The following is a 20,057-nucleotide window of genomic DNA, read 5'->3' on the forward strand; positions in this document are numbered from 1 at the left end:
TTTGTCCATTCCGGATTAATGAGGTCTGACGTTTCAGCATGTTAACGTTATGATGTGACGTGGACGTGGAGGCTTGTTTACGGTTTTAACCAATGATATATCACATATATATTTGACACTGCTTTCAGCCAATCATTTGTTTGACCAGAGATCTTACGGCATTAGACGCTATGCAGCTGCTTCCCCAATAAAGAATCTAGAGCGGGTTTTTATAGGCCGATTCAACGCAACTCCAGAAAGGAGGACAAATGAGTGTCAGGCTTGAGGCTGCGCCAGATGCCGGACAGGGGGCTTAAAATCCTGACAGTCCGGCCAAAATCCGGACGTATGGCCACCCTACTCCTAACAACCAAACTTTATTGATCTTAATTTACTTTTGTATGTTGTGCATCAGACGAGGTTAAAGCAAATGGAAAAACCTGAGATACATACGCAAGGAAAACTGTATTATTGGTCAGCAGCACATTTGAGCAGGCGTTATTTGTGTGAAAGGGCCTCTAGACGAGTCGGCCTAAACTCAATGTCACGTGGTGTTTCACTTTGTTTTCACAGTCCGCGTGTGTGTGGCGGTGGCAGTGCAACAACAATTAACCTTTTTTTTCAAGTAGATGAACAGAGATGTAAAAACTTGCATACACCAAAATATCTAAATGTATTAGAATGGATCTCTCTGTTCTTTTCTCTTTCTTCATGTATTTCTGTGTAGAGTTTTGTCTCCTCCTTCCTCGTCTCTTCTTGTAGTGTGAAATGACTGTTTAAACACAGGAAGTGTCTGTTTTGGCACACAGCACTGTTAAAACAGTCCATTAATGTGACAGTATGGGCTCCGCTGCACTGCCTCTCGTACTCTGTGAGTATTTTATTATTTTCTGATCAGTTTGTTTCTAATGTATTCTGCTGAAGATGGGATACAATAATGATTGTTGTGTGGGAGAGTCTATGAACCGTCTCACCGTATTCTTTATTGCTCAAGTTCAATGTGATTGTTACATGTTGATGAGATAAAGAGGTTGATAATGCATTTATCTGTGTGATAATGTGAAAGATGGAGGCAATGTGTACGTGTACTTAGGCTTGTTTTTGTTGTAGTGCTGTTTCTTCCTATATTTGAAGTATTCAGGGGCATAGCCATCATTTCAGAAGGGTCAGGGCAGAATGTCAAGTGTGGGACCAGTTTTTTTCTGACCTGATTTTTATATATATATATATATATATATATATATATATATATATATATATATATATATATATATATATATATATATATATATATATATATATATATATATATATATATATATATATATATATATATATATATATATATATATATTTGCTTAATTGCAAATACAACACCGACCAAATACTTTACATTGTATCAACATTTTTATATAGAAACACAGAACCAAACGATCTGTTAAATGAGATACTAACACTCCCGTGTAAAGTGCACGTTTGTGCGGGTTGCAAATATTTTCTATCTCCAGTCCACAATTTGGATTCCACATGCCAACTTTGCTTGATGTTTTCATTAAAAAAAAGGTTTTTGCAGCGACCTCTATGTATGGAAATGATGGATACAGCACGGGTGTGAGCATGGGCATGCCGTGACCTCGTGACACGTGAGAGACTGATTACCATGGAAACTTGAAAGTAGATAGTATGCAGATAGACTGTATTTTTCAATTTTACGTCTGAATTTATACACATACAAGAAAAGCACAGTCCCTGCATTACTCGCCATAGACACAAATAGAGAGAAGTAGCTCCAGCTGCAATGTTCGTCCGCAAGGCGCATGCAGTTTTGTTTATCAACCGCTAGAGCGCAAAAAGTTACGGACTGCAGCTTTAAATAAACTCTCCATCAGAGGCTCAGAGAGCTTGAGAACAGTGACCGAACACACAATCTGCTTCTATAGCACTTCTCATTCTCTCTCAACCTCTTATTGAAAAATTATTACAAAAATTATTTGGACACTTTAATGTCACTGTCATGACACACAGTTTATCAAACAAACAAATGATGCTCGATCTATTATCAGAACTAATGTCTCTTTTCTGAAACTCTTCTCAGTTATTTTTGACCAGTTGGTCTCAGCTTCACGTTTAGTGTTGAATAATGTCAGTTCACACGCGTGTCCAGCAGAATAACCACAGGTTTCTAGTTCTTCACGTCAGCACATGAACATGATGGACCAATGCTTGACAATCAGGGACTGTATTTATCAAGCTTCTGAGAATTACTCACAAGAACACTGAATTGACTTAAGAGTAAAAAAAAAATTAAATTAAATTAAGCTGCGCTTAAAATTAAGTTATCAAGCATCTCAGTCGTAATTTAAGTCTATTTAAGTCTATGAACCCACAGTCTCACTGCTTATTGTGTTATTAGGGGCCAAGCACAGAAGGTGCGAAGGCACCTATTGAAATCGTTAGCGTTCTTATTATTCTTCTTCTTCCGTTTCTTCTTCTTCTTCCGCCATTGGAGTCTATGGCAGCCCATAGAACCGCTTGCGGGAAAGTTATGAAATTTGGCACACAGATTGAGGATAGTCCCAACTGTCACTATAGCAAAAATGAGTCTTTAACTTAATCCCTCTAGCACCACCACCTGTCCAAAGTTCCACTCATGTTTATGCTAATAACTTTTGAACCATAAGGGCTAAAAAAAAAAAAAAAGTGTTGTTCTGATTCCTTGGCTCAAGCCAATTCGACGTATATGACGTCATTTTCCATCATAATAATTTCCCAGCCATTTTTAATTAACCGAAAAACCTACTTTTGCAAACTCCTCCTAGGCCGTTGCTCATCTTCAGACCATGCTGACAAAAAGTTATGGAATTCAAGTTGATTTGTCAAATCGTTTTCGATAAACGCGCGAACAAATTTTATGTAGCGTTTGCAAAAATACACTTAAGGCTATATCTCCGCAACGCTTTATCGTATTCAAACCAAACTTGATACATGTCATCACAAGCATGACCTGAGGCAACATGCAGTGTTTCGGCACAGCACCACCTACTGGTCCGGAGATATGAAAAATGGCTATTTTTGCTTAACTTCTGAACCGTTTGTCCAAAAATAAAAGTGGTCTCGTTAGATTCAGGACATCACGCCGAGTCGTCTGATATTCGATTTTACCATATCGGCCATTTTGGCTGTCGGCCATTTTGAATGATGTGCTAAAATGCTGCATTTTATGAACGCATTAACGGATTGTTATGAAACTCGGTATGGGTCATCAGCACGATGCCCTGAAGGAGCCTGAGAAGTTTCAAAACAGCGCCACCTAGTGGATACTTTTTTTTCAAAAGCTTATAACTTTGGGTGTGGTTGACTTATTTTCATGGGAGTTTTTTATCTTTTAACTTTTTTTATCTCCTGAATCCTTGCCGAGTGCAACGATACCAGACTTGCCAGGTTTCGGCTTATGGTTTGTGCAGCGCGGTAATTTAGCGCTTATAAAACATTAGCTGATATCTTCGAAACCGCTAGTCCAATCGAGATGAAACCAGCGTCAGAAGTTCGAAAACATAGGTCGATAGCAACATGCTAATGCCCAAATGACAAAATATTGATTGTAAGGGGTAGTAAAATCTAATCAAAGTCAGGTGTCATTCATTTCTTACATGTTTTTTTTTTCATATAAATGTCTATAACTCAAAAACAAAATGAGATATTTTCACCAAAATTGACACACACGTATGGGCTCACTCCGAGGACACACACAAAAAATTGTAAGATTGTGCCTCTTGGTGGCGCGTTAATAGAACAAAACATGAAATTCCCATAGACTACAATGCATTTTTCAGCCTTTTTGCCTAAAATCACCTTAAATGCCTTTAATTGCTCATTGCTGCCGTTTATCTGACACTCCCAGCTATGTTGGCATGTCTTGTTGGCTTTTTTGCGCTTGGCCTCGGTAATGGCTGCTTGCAGCTATATTTTTTGCTAGTTTTTGTTGTAATAGTGTTTCTTCTCTTGTCAAGTAGTTGAGATGAATCCGATGTGTTTGTGTCAGGCACGGCGTTATGGGACAAAACTTTTCTTCTCAAAAAAAAAAAAACCTTTTAAATTTTGTCAAGAATTATTAAAAATCAGCAAATAAGCTCGTAAATTGTGGCAAAATAGTTTAAATGTTTAGTTTTCAAAACAATTTTTAAAAGTATGTCTATTTTGATGTTTCTGCGAACAGTAGCTGGGTTTCCATTACAGATTTGCGCAAAACTTTTGCGATGTTTTCTAAATGTCAATAAAAAACGATTGCAAAATTTTCCATTAACCGATGTTATGCAAACGTATTTTTTTTTCCGCTCGCAACAAGTCATTCTATTAAATTCATTCAAGTTAATTCAAAAATTTTGCCACGGTTTATGTATATCTACATCCACAATACATAATTATTATTATCCAATTATACATTAATGGCAAGGAAAGCTCCTTATCCTACTTGAGTGTATGTGCCGTATGAGGTGTTTGTGGGTGTTTCTCCCTCAGATCTGCTTCAAGGTCTTGATAAATTGTGGCATGTCTTTGTTTAGAATCCAGTATTCCTGTAATTCTGTTGTCTTTTATGAGTTTAATAAAGAACACGTCTTCTTCTGTCCACGACAGAATGATCGATGCTGCGGTGATGCATTTCTGCCACATATTATTTTTTTCCACTAGATTTTGTCGTAATAACGAGATGTTATGTCGTTAAAATAGACTGTGAAGTTTGGATTTTTCCCTTAATTAGGCCTATAGTGTAACAACTTAAAATACTCTACTCCGTCATTTATGGTATTGTAGCTTGTCTATGTGCAACGTGTTGTAGAATATTTAAGTTTATTTATTATAAGTTGTGTATTTATTTATTATTATTATTACTAGGCTATGTGCATATTTATTTAGAACATTTAGTTAATTACCTGTCAGGTACCTGTCAGGTTGTAGTCACCGCGAGAGAAGAGCAAAATGTTTAATTTGCATGGTGGTAACTCGTTTTTTTTTTTACCACATCGTTATTTTGGCTCGGAATTTCGTTTGTTGGAAATATGAACTGAGTTTAGAAATGCTTTTGAATATGAAATGAGTTTAGAAATGCTTTTGAAATTAAAAAACTTTAATATACAAAATAGGCCTAGTTTGGAGTGGAATGCAAAACAATCTGTTCCCTGAGTCCATGCACAGCCTTTGTTGTTATTGTGAGCGTACACAAATAAAAGGTGACAGTTTATAGTGTACAATTATCTCTTGATCTTACATGTATGGCCAAAAATTACGGAGTATTGTGAGTTGTGTCCGCTGTCATAAAGGAAAAAATGCGCCGCCGCTTTCGTTGGACAGAGGGTTAAATAAAACAGCCTATTTTGTTTAATAGTTAGGCTATGTTTGAATATTAGCCTATAATTTTTTTTTTATTATTAAATAATTTGTCTGTTTATTTAATAAATAAGAAGCAAGATCGTCGGTAATGGATTGACGTGCGTAACGTTTTCCTGTTTCCTTAAAACAATTAAACAGGTTTGTCAAATATTTGGGCTCATGTTATACAAGCAGAACTACACTTTGTTTGGGGAATTATTAGATTCCTGACCACTTTTACAGTCTATAGGCCTTTTAGAGAGATGCACTAGAGCACAGGTGTGTAATGAAGATTCCAAAGCTCTTCTTTGGTCAGAACCACGCAGAGATCGCGGACAGGTCCATCCAAGACAGGGGAGACAGGCAAACGGGTAATCCACGGAACAGGCAAGAAATCCAAAACCAGAGACATGAAACCAGGGAAACGCTCAGAAATGCAGCGATACAATATACACTAAACAAGACTTAGCAATGATTGACATAATGAACAGGCTTATATAGGGTGAGCTAACTAGGTAATGGGGTGCAGGTGGATGTAAACAATGGGTGTTGAAGAGTCCGGGCAAAGGATTATGGGAGATGTAGTCCTTGATGGAGTGACAGTCTGGAGTGGAGTGCCCTCAGGTGGTTCTCATGGGCACTCACACTGGTGAATTGTGACACTCAGAGAGCTTGAGAACAGTGACCGAACACACAATCAGCTTCTCTAGCACTTCTCATTCTCTCTCAACCTCTTATTGAAAAATAATTGGAGTATTTGGAGACTTAAATCACTCGTAGATGTGTTTGAGTTTCATCACATTTGACACAATATCAAACCAAGTGGAATCTGCCATCAAAAGATGCTTAAGCTTTTTTTTTTTTTGATTATTAGATTAGATTAGAATATAATTTTATTGTCATTGTACAAACAAGCATACAACGAAATTATGTACATTCCAATGTATACAGTTACAGTTAAGAAAAGAAAAATGAGTGTGTTCAAACGAAGGCCATATTGCACAAAAAAGAAATAAAGTGCTTAAGCTTTTCTCAGAACTAACTTCTCTTTTCTGAGACACTTTTTTTTTTTAGATAATTTTTAACAAGCTGGTCTCAGTGTGATTATTATTGGATGTATAAAGTCAGTTCTCCTCAAGTTGGTGTCCTAGCAGAATAACCACATGTGTATGTTGACATGTGTACAGCATTTTGTTTAATATTTTGAATAATACTTTATTTTGTGACATGTTTTGTGTGAAAAATCTGCTTGTGTTATATTCAAATGCTACTTGTTTTGAAATCTTGCATATATGAACAACCTAAATGATCTCAGACCATAGGTGCCGATTCCGTAGGTCAGTGTTTCCCAACCTTTTTTCGGTCATGGCATCCTTTGAAAATGTTCTCCATTTTGTGGCACCCCCTTGCATATGTTACGCTAGGGGTATAATGGTACAGATTGCTCACGGTTCGGTTTGTATCACGGTTTAAGGTTCACGGTTTCGGAACGGTTCAGTATTCAGTACTATGAGTATATTCAGTGTTCAGTACTATATTCAGGGAAAAAAGGACTACTGTGAAATAAAAATAAAGAAAATAATAAGAAAAAATAATTTAAATAGAAGCAGCAGCACAAATAAATACCATTGAGCAAAGATAGGCCTACTAATAAAATAAACTATGCTTTTCAGGTTTTTCAGGTACGTCTAACATTAGTTTTCAGGTACAGAAATGTATCAAATGTAAAATAACATTGCATATTTGAGTGTATACATTAAAGATTAAACCTATTAAACTTACAAAAGCTATTCAATCAAGAGCAGTGAGTGATGTCCTTGTCTTTTGTTGTTTGACATTAAACAGACAGCAGTAAAGGCTACTGCCCCTTTAAGACCTAATACACGGATATGCGTCGTCTTTCTCGACTATATTAAAGTTTTCTTAAGGCATATACAGACTATGTCTGACAGAATACTCATCAAGATGGACATGTTGACATACTTTTTGTGTGAGTTTGTCCGTTCAAGAGCAAGACTTGAAAGAGAACTCAGTATTTGCGTGCTGTGAGACGTGTGCGCGCTTTCGGATTAAATTTTCTCACAGCGTGCGCAACTTCTCATTCGCGTCTTCTGGCACTACACCCGGGTGATGATGGCGAAAATGACTGGTCATATTCGAACATACGGCAGCACTCCAACATTGCATTGAAAAAAGTTTACAAAGAGAGAATTATTTGAAAAATGGGAAAAAAATATATATATATTTGAAGGACTTTTACACGGCACCCCTGCTCTCGTCACACGGCACCCGTGGGAAACACTAGGTGCTCTAGCCCTCTGCGAAAACACAAGATACTCTCCATTTAATCTATCCAATCAAAGCACTGACTGAGATACAGAACTGAGTCCCGACGCATCATAATGCCCACACTTCTACCATTATATTTAGAATTACAGCAGAACAACATGACACAAAAGCTAGTGCTTTCGTTTTTTTTTTTTTTTTTTTTTTTTTGCATGATGATAAATTGCACTTTAAGGGCCTTATTTACTAAACAGGTCAAATTAGTGTGAGAGCACAATCCCAGAAAAGCGCAGATGGGAGTGGAAAGTTCATCAAGTCCAGGGGTTTCAATAAGATAGTTCAAATCTGACACTTTGCGTAACGCAGTAAAAAGACCACAGTATTTTGCCTGAAAAGGTGAACAAGAGGCAAAAGAGCGAGTACACGATCACCGGGACTAAACTCACGCAGCTCAGCCTGTCCGTCATATTTCTGTTTCATTTTCTTTTGAGAACATTCTAGTTTTCCTTTCGCCAGTTCACCAGCCCTATACAACTTCAGCCTAAAACCGTTTACATAGTCAATAAGGTTCAGAGGTGGTTCCTCAGGCAAACCACCATCCTGTAGCACTGCTAATGGCCCACACACCTTGTGACCAAACACTAAGTTGTTAGGGCTAAACCCTGTGCTCTCCTGCACGGCTTCACAAGCAGCTAGTAGCAGCCAAGGTAACTCCTCCTCCCAATCTGCAGACAGTTCTGTACTGTGCACGAAACAAGGATTTTAACGTTTGGTGAAAACGTTCCAAAGCTCCCTGGCTCTGGTCATGGACCGCAGTAGACTTGTGTTTAACCTAAAGCTGTTTGAGAACCTGAGCAAATAAATGGGAGGTAAAGTTAGACCCCTGATCTGACTGGATGATTTTTGGAATCCCAAATGTTGAAATAAATTGAGTTAATTCCTTAAAGGGTTAGTTCACCCAAAAATGAAAATTCTGTCATTAATTACTCACCCTCATGTCGTTGGACACCCGTAAGACCTCCGTTCATATTCGGAACACAAATGAAGATATTTTAGTTGAAAGCTGATGGCTGAGAAAGGCTTCACACAGGCCTCCATTGGCATTCAGTACATTTACACTTCCAAGATCCATGAAAGGCACTTAAAACGTCGTTACAAAGTCTATCTCACCACAGTGGCTCTACAATAATCATACAATGCGACGACAATAGTTTTTGTGCGCAAAAAAAAATCAAAATAACACCTTTATCCAACTTGTTCTCGACTTCCGTGTGTGCCTCCACGACGCATGCGCGAGAATATGACGTAGCGCCGGTGTTCGGGAATCGATGAAATATACACTTAAGCCCCATTTTGAGCACTACGCCGAGACCTAAAGCACGATCAATGTAGAATCCAACAGCTTAGACACGCGCGTCTTCCTCTGCTCGTAAACAAATCGCTTCTGGGTCATATGTCCGAACGCCGGATCTGCGTCATATTCTCGCGCATGCGTCGTGGAGGCATACACGGAAGTTGAAAATTACAAAATTACTTTTATGTGTTAGTCTGTACTCGTCTGCATAGGCAAAAAACAGAGATTCTTTGAAACATCAAACTGTGGTACTACTTCTGGTCTACTGACATTTCGCAACTGCAATCTCCAACTGCATTTGCAACAGCTCCCTCTGCTGCTCAAAAGTTAATGAAGGGCTGGCCTGAAAACTTGCACCCTCACTACTAGCAGACTGACCCAAACAAACACCTACTTCCCTTACCTTGCTTTAATCCAACTTTAACAATCTCTTTAAGTTTTTTATCAACAATTTCAATCTGATAATGTTCAGCTATTTCAATTAACTGCTCCTAATTAGTGCACAAATCTAAGGCTAACTCTGAAGGAGCCTTAACAAAACTACTCAGAATGTAAGACATTTTCCTCAACCAATACAACTATTACAAATGCCCAAAAAAATCACAACTCATCTGCTGTTTATGGACAGGAGCCACACCCCACTAACCTCCAAAAATGACTAACTAACTGGCCCTAGTCTTCGTGCAGTCACATGTGGTGGGATTTTATGCACACAAAACCAGTAGAAAAGACAACCAGAAAGTGGCGCCAGAGAACGATGATGCTGATGTTGTAAGCTAGTTTGAGATGACATATGTCATGACCAAACGTTACCGATTGGTTATGGCAAATCCAGAGTGGCAAATCCAGAGGGTTCGCGGTGCAGAGGAGGTCGGGCAGCGCGGATGATGGAAGACGGCGTGTGGCTACCCAATGCAGTGGTGCTGGAGCAATGGAAGACCCTGGTGGGGAATCGGTGATTCAGTGAAACCATCAGTGAATAAGTAAAACCATCAGTGAATCAGTGAATTCATCAGTGAATCAGTGAAACCATTAGTGAATCCATCAGTGAATCAATCAATCAATTAATTAAACCATCAGTGAATAAGTGAAACCACCAGTGAATCAGTTAACCCATCAGTGAATCAATGAATCAGTGAAACCATCAGTGAATCCATCAGTGAATCAGTGAATCCATCAGTGAATCACTGAAACCATCAGTGAAACCATAAGTGAATCCATCAGTGAATCTATGAATCCATTAGTGAATCCATCTGTGAATTCATCAGTGAATCTATGGCTGTGTTCGAAATCGCCCCCTATACCCTTAAATAGGGCACTATTTGAGTGAACATCCATTTGTAGTGGTGTCCGAAACAATAGTGGACGTTTTTGAGTGCACTCATTCAATCCCACAATGCACCACAATAGCGAGTGTACAGTAGCCTACATGTACGCGCTGGAGAATATGCTTGTTCGATGACAGAATCCGATCGGCGTATGACAGCAAAGTTCCGCGAGAGCATTTCGAGAGCAAATGAGAAATGACTCCTCATGCTTTTGAATCGCTCTCACTCTCAACCGGACTGTGTACTCTCAACGCACTGAGAGTCGAGCCCTGAATTAATCAACTTACCGCTGCCGATTCGCCCTATGTACCCTCATTCTCCATTACTCCACTACTCCAAAAACGAGCCAACAAGCTTAAAGTTAACCCTATAGCTCTTTACTTGTGTGGCACTGAACTTACTTGGAAAGGGTAATGAATAATAAAGTAACTAATAAGCATTTAAGTAGAGTATAATATATGTAGTATAGTAGGTACTAGGTAGTAGGTAGCTACTATTTATACTATATTGTATGGGTCAGAAGCAAAAATATGTCGGTGGGTCCTTTAACAGAAATATTTTACTGGAGTAGATTAAATTTACAAAAAATATATTTAAATATATCGGCTTGTTTAAAAGTCTGGATGAGGCAGACCCACCTACGGAATACACAATTTTCATCAGCAGGAATAGGGTAGGGGTAAGACGCATGGCGTCAAGATTTGTCGCTAATCGACCCTCTGTTCGAATCCGCCTTTTGCCAAACTCGCACTGATCCCTTTTCCCATCACATATCAGATCGGAAAGGCATTTATTTTCAGTGAATATGAATAAGATATTAGAAAAGTGAAAATAAAGCTTCTAACACTTAAATCAGTGTTTATCAGGGTATGTAAACAGACGTGCTCAATTAGAGACGATAAAAATGAGTGGGTCCAATATCATTGGTCTTAAAAAGTATGTGAGTATGTGAGTCGATGCCATCTCCTTGTGAAACGCGGGAATTCATTCAATGCACGGCGCAACTCTCACAGTGCATTATGGTTATTCTCTAGCCGTCGAGCATACATCGCTTGTAAACTCGTTATTGTGGTGCATTGTGGGATTGAATGAGTGCACTTAATAACGTCCACTATGGTTTCGGACACCACTAAATGGCTGTACCCTCCAATAGTGCCCACAGCTGAATCAGTCATCCATTTTCCAAACCGCACTGGTCCAGCGCAATATCATGCATACAGGTATAAATTATCTTTTTTAAAATGATTATTATATTGTTTGATTAAGGTTACATGCTAGTTTCCGTGGCAGAGTTCAAGATAAATCTTTTCATTATTACTGGAGCTGCCAAACAGCAAGCACAAACAGCAAAAACGGCAGCCTTTCCGGCGCACTTAGTGTCCAAAATCCCTCACTCGTTTTCGAAGTGGACTATATCAGTGGACTAATGTAGGGAATAGTGAATGAGTATAGTATAGGGGGCGATTTCTGAACACAGCATATGAATCCATTAATGAATCCACCTGTGAATCCATCAGTGAATCAGTGAATCCATCAGTGAATCAGTGAATCCATCAGAGAATCCATCAGTGAATCCATCAGTGAATCTGTGAATCCATCAGAGAATCCATTTGTGAATCCATCAGAGAATCCATTTGTGAATCCATCAGAGAATCCATCTGTGAATCCATCAGTGAATCCATCAGTGAATCCATCAGAGAATCCATCAGAGAATCCATCAGTGAATCCATCAGTGAATCCATCAGAGAATCCATCTGTGAATTCATCAGTGAATCCATCAGTGAATCCATCAGAGAATCCATCTGTGAATCCATCAGTGAATCCATCTGTGAATCCATCAGAGAATCCATCTGTGAATCCATCAGAGAATCCATCTGTGAATCCATCTGTGAATCCATCAGGGAATCCATCAGAGAATCCATCTGTGAATCCATCAGAGAACCCATCAGTGAATCCATCAGAGAATCCATCAGTGAATCCATCAGTGAATCCATCAGATAATCCATCTGTGAATCCATCAGAGAATCCATCAGAGAATCCATCAGAGAATCCATCTGTGAATCCATCAGTGAATCCATCAGAGAATCCATCTGTGAATCCATCAGTGAATCCATCAGAGAATCCATCTGTGAATCCATCAGAGAATCCATCAGAGAATCCATCAGAGAATCCATCTGTGAATCCATCAGTGAATCCATCAGAGAATCCATCTGTGAACCCATCAGTGAATCCATCAGTGAATCCATCAATGAATCCATCAGAGAACCCATCAGTGAATCCATCAGTGAATCTTTCAGAGAATCCATCAGTGAATCCATCAGTGAATCTTTCAGAGAATCCATCAGTGAATCCATCAGTGAATCTTTCAGAGAATCCATCAGTCAATCCATCAGTGAATCCATCAGAGAATCCATCAGTGAATCATTGAATCCATCAGAGAATCCATCAGTGAATCATTGAATCCATCATTGAATCCATCAGTGAATCCATCAGTCAATCCATCAGTGAATCCATCAGTGAATCATTGAATCCATCTGTGAATCCATCAGTCAATCCATCAGTGAATCCATCAGTGAATCATTGAATCCATCTGTGAATCCATCAGTGAATCATTGAATCCATCAGTGAATCCATCAGTCAATCCATCAGTGAATCCATCAGTGAATCATTGAATCCATCTGTGAATCCATCAGTGAATCATTGAATCCATCAGTGAATCGACTCTTGTATTAGTTCATGAGTCAGTCCTCTGACGTCTTTGCGTGTGTGATGATAAATGCTGGAGAATAAACCATCAGTTCTCTCATGAATGAGCATCAGAATAGAAAAACACTCTCAGCTCATGTAGAATAAACTCTAGACATGTTTCAGTGTGTGATTGACATTGTGTTGAATGAATGGAAATTATTCATATCTGTGTTTCTTCTGCTTTCAGTGCTGATGACCCTCGTTCAGTCTGGACTCACTCAAGATGGCACAGCTGCTGAAGGTACTGTACATCACTGCAGGGATTTTTTAACTGTGAATTGTGTTGTAGTATTTATTTATCTTGGATGCATCAGGATCTTTGCTGATGTTTATGTCCATATTTTCCTGCCACACATTTTCACACAGCATCATCTGTAGTTCCTCACACTGCTGTTTCTGAAGTTTGCTGTTTATTCAATCAATCAAACAGTTGTAAAGTTGTAAGTTTACAAGTCTTGCAGTTGTAAAGAAGTTCAGTCAGATCATAATCCACTGTATAAATCTGAGAGTTGTATCTTTTGTTTGTAAGTATGAGTTATTGCTGCAGTTGTAATTTTCTCTGTAATTATTGACCGTGTGTCATTAAGATCTTGATCATCAATGCTTAGCTTTATTCATTCAGTGTGGTTTGACTGAGAACAGAAGCTGGACGTGTCTGATCATTTTCTAATGAGTTCTTTTGAAACCTGCTGACTGTAAAACAGCTCCATCTACAGCTCAGAGCAGGTACTGCTCAATAACCTGTTCAATAACCTTTAGCTCATCAGTTCAAAAAAGGTTTGGATGGAATAATATCTCCTTTAATATAGGTTATTGTTTGTGATGCATTATGACAGCTTCAGAAACCCAGAGTGACCAGATGATCATGATTTAAAAAAGGAAGGCAAATGGTGTTATTTGTAAAGAACAGTAAAGTAGCATAACAGCAAGGGCTTTAAAGAAACATGCACTATTATTAGATGGATGAAAAATTACACAAATTATGTGTAACACTCTAATTTAAACATATTTTGCCGGTGCTAAAAAATGTGTAGAAGATATTACACATTAGGTTAACACAACTTTTACAGCATTTCATGTGCAGAGTAGACTGATGTGCTCATCTGATGGATTGGTGAAGGCAGAACAGATGTGTCCTTATCCCACAATCCTATGCGTTCCCATTCGGTGACATTTGAGCTAGAAAAAGAAAGATGGCGTCTGAAAGTTGTGGTTCCTGGTCAGTTTGTGTGTAAATGTGTGTTTTTGACCGTTTTCCACTTCTGATGTAATTTCTAGCAATAAACTTTATTTCTACTGTAGTAATTAAATATTTGTTTGGTCTTTAACTATAACTCCTCCCTGAATGTCCCACTGCCCTGTATCTGGCTCTCTCATTGGCTGTAGGTCATGATATCTGTGTGTGAGAGTGAAAACACTTGATGTGCTGAACAGTGTTGGGAGTAACGCGCTACAAAAGTAATGCATTACAGTAACATATTACTTTTTGTACGCAGTAGTGAAAGGCATTACTAATAAATTTTCAGTAATATTTTACTCGGTACATGTTCAGTAACACTCGCATTCAGTAACACACTTTTAGCCCAAATTTAAATTGTAAAAAAAGAAACAACGGGAACGTGTGACATTAACGAATGAAAAATGCAAGTAAGTTATTACCTGTTTGTGGTCAATAGCCACATGTGGTATCCAAGTTTGTAAATAAAGACTAAATGACAGCTCGTGCTGGCCAGTAGAAAATCGGCTAAAGAAGGTTTTTCAAAGAATAGCACAACGTCGAGCGCGTCGAGTATAAACACCATCGCTAACATACGAGGCGCGCTCACAGTCAGCAGAGGCTCGCGCTGCAGAGCCAAACGAAAGTAAACAAGGCTTAATGGATGAAGATGGCAGAAGACGACTGTACATTCGCGAGATGGACGTATGCGCATTACTTCAAGTTTGTCAGAGATAAGGACAAGAAGAACGTAATAGTCAAATGCATAAGCTGTCAAATGCAACCTTTGTCTAAAACTGAAAGAACTATCGACGTCGCGAAATAGCACTGGCAATTAAAAACAAAAACATCTCTTGCACTTTGTGCATAGCAGTTTTGTTTTGTGAACCTCTCAAATTTAAAGAGAATAAATGAATGACAGCAATAAGAAAATAACAAATGTGCATCTTGCCATGGCATTATAGTTTACATACAGTTCTGTTGTGTCTAATATGAATAGACTAATTGCCAGATAATCACTTTACCTCAACCATACTTTAAACAGACTTGGATCGTTTGTGATTCAGTCTGTCATCCTTTCTTGAGCCTTCACTTTGCCAATTATATGCTATATTGTTAGTAGCCTGGATAGCCCACAGTCATTATGCTACATCATATCGCCTTCTACAGGATGTACAATGCTCTGTTGCCTAACCTACATTTTGTCATTTTATAATGTTAAGTTCTACTTCTGTAGTTATTTTGGTGAAAGTAACTCAGAAGTAATACAGGAGTAATGTAACGCATTACAATTCTGAGACAGTAATATTGTTGGGGAATTTCATGCTGTACTAAATAATATTTATCTCCATATTATGACACATTTATTCCATAAAAAGTATGTATTTCCATTAGTGTGCTCTTTTAATTGTTAATGAACTGAGTTTAATGTCCACATGAAATCAAAATGGAAGTTTGTCGTTTAGTATGAAATACTAGTCTTACTGTTATCTATAAGCTAGTATTACTCCAAAATTCACATGTAGAAGATATAAGCGATCAACACTTACAGTCTCTCACTTCATTGGCCCTATTTAAACCGGGTAATGGACCGTTCGACCACTGAATCCTGCAGTGTCTGTGATATCGAAGTAAGTGTGCATCACTGATCATCGTTCTCACTAAAACACATTTTGTCATACCATGAGATCTGCAGTTTAGTTTAAAGAGGAATTATTGGAATGAACACTGTTAGACATTTATAAGAGATTTTACAGTAATTTACTGGCAACACTGTTGCCATTAAGTTACTGTATTTGAGATTTACAGTACAATAACCGCATTTCAGTTTACAGTAACTACATGTTACTGTAATTTTGTAATACAGTACCGTTACTGTAAACCTTGGTTAACAGTGCATTAATCCTAATCCTATTCAATCATTAATACTTACTGAATTACATTAATTCTCACATTAATCTATCCTACAGAAGTAATCCAAACAGACACAATTATTATGAAATATAAAATTCTTTATTTAAAACATTTTAAGTGCTTTAACTTAAACATGTAAATGTGTGGAAAAAGTTCACTTTAAAACATCCTCGAATCACATCTTATTTTCAGAAAATCATGTATAAAAGTAATCAGAGTGCATTCAATATCACTTATTTTACATTTTATTTACATTTACATTTATGCATTTGGCAGACGCTTTTATCCAAATTCAAGATACACATTTTACATTTTGTCAGTTCTTGCTTTCCCTGGGAATTGAACCCATGACCTTGCTAGCGCCCCACACTATTGTTTGAGCTACAATTTTAAAAACTCTGCAGAAAATAGTTGGTTGAAGAATACTGTAACTTTGGTGCAAAATACACATATACATGAATAAAATATAAACAAAGAGCAAATTCATTCTGAAACAAGTTATCACAACACAACACAACACAACACAAACACAAGTTTCATGTCTGTACCGATCTGTGCCATCTTCCACATTGGATGATTTCAAACAGGAACCAGGATTCTGCTCCATTAAGAAGTTTCTGCTCCAAGAAGTCCCTCTAGATAAGAATGATATGAAGTTAGTCATACAATTTGAGTATACACAAACTTTTTACACTGTTGGAATTTAATAAAAAATAATAATCCCATTACAATTCATCATAATGGTAAAATAGTATTTTATAGACAGTTAACACTTTGAGGTACACCTAACTAAACGTATGCTGTCTAGTCTAATCCAGTCCTACAATGCCTTCATGAAGATGTGAAATGAAATGTTCAGTTTTTGTTTTAGCTGGTGATTCAATGTTATTAATATTTTGAAGAATGTACTTTGTAGTGATGCTGAACCTGATTGCATATTAGAGAGGTGTCTCTGTTATTTAGCTTAACAAAATTGATATTGAGTAAAAAACTAAAGAAAACTGTCAGTACATAATAGTAGCAGCAGCACAAACTACATGCTCCAAAAAAGTAATATTACTGAATCACCTCAACATGATTTCACAAACTATTTAATCAAAAACAACAATGTAACCTTTTATTGCAGGTTGGATTACATGTATACTGCATTAGCTTTAGTAAGGTATCCTCAAACTTAAAGGGTTAGTTCACCCAAAAATGAAAATTCTGTCATTAATTACTCACCCTCATGACGTTGGACACCCGTAAGACCTCCGTTCATATTCGGAACACAAATGAAGATATTTTAGTTGAAAGCTGATGGCTGAGAAAGGCTTCACACAGGCCTCCATTGGCATTCAGTACATTGACACTTCCAAGATCCATGAAAGGCACTTAAAACGTCGTTACAAAGTCTATCTCACCACAGTGGCTCTACAATAATCATACAATGCGACGACAATAGTTTTTGTGCGCAAAAAAAAATCAAAATAACACCTTTATCCAACTTGTTCTTGTCTTCCGTGTGCGCCTCCACGACGCATGCGCGAGAATATGACGTAGCGCCGGTGTTCGGGAATCGATGAAATACACACTTAAGCTCCATTTTGAGCACTACGCCGAGACCTAAAGCACGATCAATGTAGAATCCAACAGCTTAGACACGCGCGTCTTCCTCTGCTCGTAAACAAATCGCTTCTGGGTCATATGTCCGAACGCCGGATCTGCGTCATATTCTCGCGCATGCGTCGTGGAGGCATACACGGAAGTCGAGAACAAGTTGGATAAAGGTGTTATTTTGATTTTTTTTTTGCGCACAAAAACTATTGTCGTCGCATTGTATGATTATTGTAGAGCCACTGTGGTGAGATAGACTTTGTAACGACGTTTTAAGTGCCTTTCATGGATCTTGGAAGTGTCAATGTACTGAATGCCAATGGAGGCCTGTGTGAAGCCTTTCTCAGCCATCAGCTTTCAACTAAAATATCTTCATTTGTGTTCCGAATATGAACGGAGGTCTTACGGGTGTCCAACGACATGAGGGTGAGTAATTAATGACAGAATTTTCATTTTTGGGTGAACTAACCCTTTAATGCTACATTCACACGGGGCACCGGTGTTAACGCTTCTCATTTACTCTGAATGGGTGACGTCATGCGTTGCTGAACTGAATTGTGGGTTCCGTCGCGTTGCGTCGCTTCACTCACGTTGCAAGCGGCAGAAGTTGAAAGGTGTGTTGGACATCAGCTGTGGCTGGAAGTAACCAATCGGCGAGAGTAGCCGCGTGCAGGCGGGGAGGAGCTGCAAACGGAGACGTGAAGTCGGACACTTTCTGCTTCCCGCAGTGATGCTTGCACTGTGTTTGCACACTTTATCAGCTGAAGTGAAATAAATGCAGTATTTGTCAATACACAGATGTTTCAGAGACATTTTTTGTCACGTAATACTTTATGCACTGCTTAATACAGCGTGTGTTTGTACAAGAATAAAGTTAACATACAAGCCTAAACTATCAATGAAGTGGGGGTCTACGTTTTTCATCTGTTTTATTTTGATAAACATGACAATATAACATTTGACTACATGAAAAGAGGTTTAACTGTTATAAAAAACAGATTTGTGCGCATTAGAGGAACTGAAGGTTTGAGAATAAACACGAAACACATGTGATCGCTGTCATGCGGAGAATCTGGCCAATCGTGGAACAGCTGTGTCATCATCAAAGTCTGTGCAGTCGCTCTGGAGAAACTGCACCGGCTGTATTAGCCGACTGCTCTCGAATTGCTCTCGAGGTGCTTTGATGCCATCGTCACTGTAACGTGGAGTCAGTGCTTCCTCAAGTCAGACAAAATTTCTAACCGGCATGACGCCCTGTGTGAATGCAGCGTAAGTGTCTGTGTACATTACATATCCTATTAAAAAAGTGTCTCACCTAGTCCAAATTTCACCGTCCATTCAAACTCCATTAGGTGGCGATGGAAGGATGACACTCTGTTGTTGATTACAGTGGTCTTCCTGTTAACAACTTCCCCGGTCTTCCGACTCACTCCGGTTTTGGTGGTGCATCTTGTTCCCTCCTCTGGGTTTTTCCTCACGAAAAAAACTTAAAGCAAGAGAAAATTAAGAGAATAAAGATATTTTAAATTTCATCACCCTTAGTGCCTTTGCTTTAAATGTTTTTGGTAACACTTTAGAATAATGGTCCGTCATTAAACGGATAGTTCACCAAAAAAAAAGAAAAGTAAATTCTGTCATTTACTCGCCCAGTTGTTCTAAACCTTTTAAAGAATGTTTGTAAACAGACAATTTTGAGGCACCATTCACTTCCATAGTAGGAAAAAATTACTATAGAAGTGAATGGTGCCTCAATCTGTTAGGTTACAAACATTCTTCATCTTTTTTTGTGTTCAGAAATGTATTAAGTATTAATGTATTATTCTAAAGTTTTGCCATGTTTTTTTTCCATAAATTATATTTCATTTGCCAAAATCATCCAAAAATTGTCCAGGACTGCTTAAATTCCAGAAAATAAAATTATATTCTGTCAGTCCTGGACAAACAGTTTTTGATTATTTTAGTATAATATAATTTATGAAAAAACATGGTACATGGCTAGTTACAGCTAAAAAGAGGTGGAAAAACTAAATAATTTTGTGATTCAGTTAAACAGACCCAACTAAAACATACAAGAAAAACTTTGAATTAACAGTAATATGTGGAGAAACAAAGAGGGATAACGTTACTTACCGTTGTATGAGTTCCAGTGTCGCACAGCACAGGCAGGCTCGTGGTATTCTTATCTAAAATGTAAAATAAATAATGTCAATCCAAATGTAAACTTTGCTTGTTAACGACGTTATTTTTGCAACTAGTGGCCAACGTTAAT

At 38.1% G+C, this 20,057-nt stretch overlaps 1 protein-coding gene across 1 annotated transcript in view; it reads left to right on the forward strand.

Moving 5' to 3' along the window:
* The first annotated feature begins 730 nt into the window (after positions 1–730).
* The window catches only part of LOC307120077 (basement membrane-specific heparan sulfate proteoglycan core protein-like), a 335,684-nt gene continuing 316,357 nt past the window's right edge, over positions 731–20,057 (forward strand). The window contains exons 1-2 of the mRNA XM_079806937.1: positions 731–850; positions 13,250–13,303. Of these exons, the coding sequence (XP_079663063.1) occupies positions 820–850; positions 13,250–13,303 (85 nt within the window). The 5' untranslated portion in view covers positions 731–819. The remainder of the gene's footprint in view (positions 851–13,249; positions 13,304–20,057) is intronic.

Source organism: Gobio gobio, assembly GCF_949357685.1.
Source record: "Gobio gobio genome assembly, chromosome: 2".
In the NCBI taxonomy this organism is placed as follows: domain Eukaryota; kingdom Metazoa; phylum Chordata; class Actinopteri; order Cypriniformes; family Gobionidae; genus Gobio; species Gobio gobio.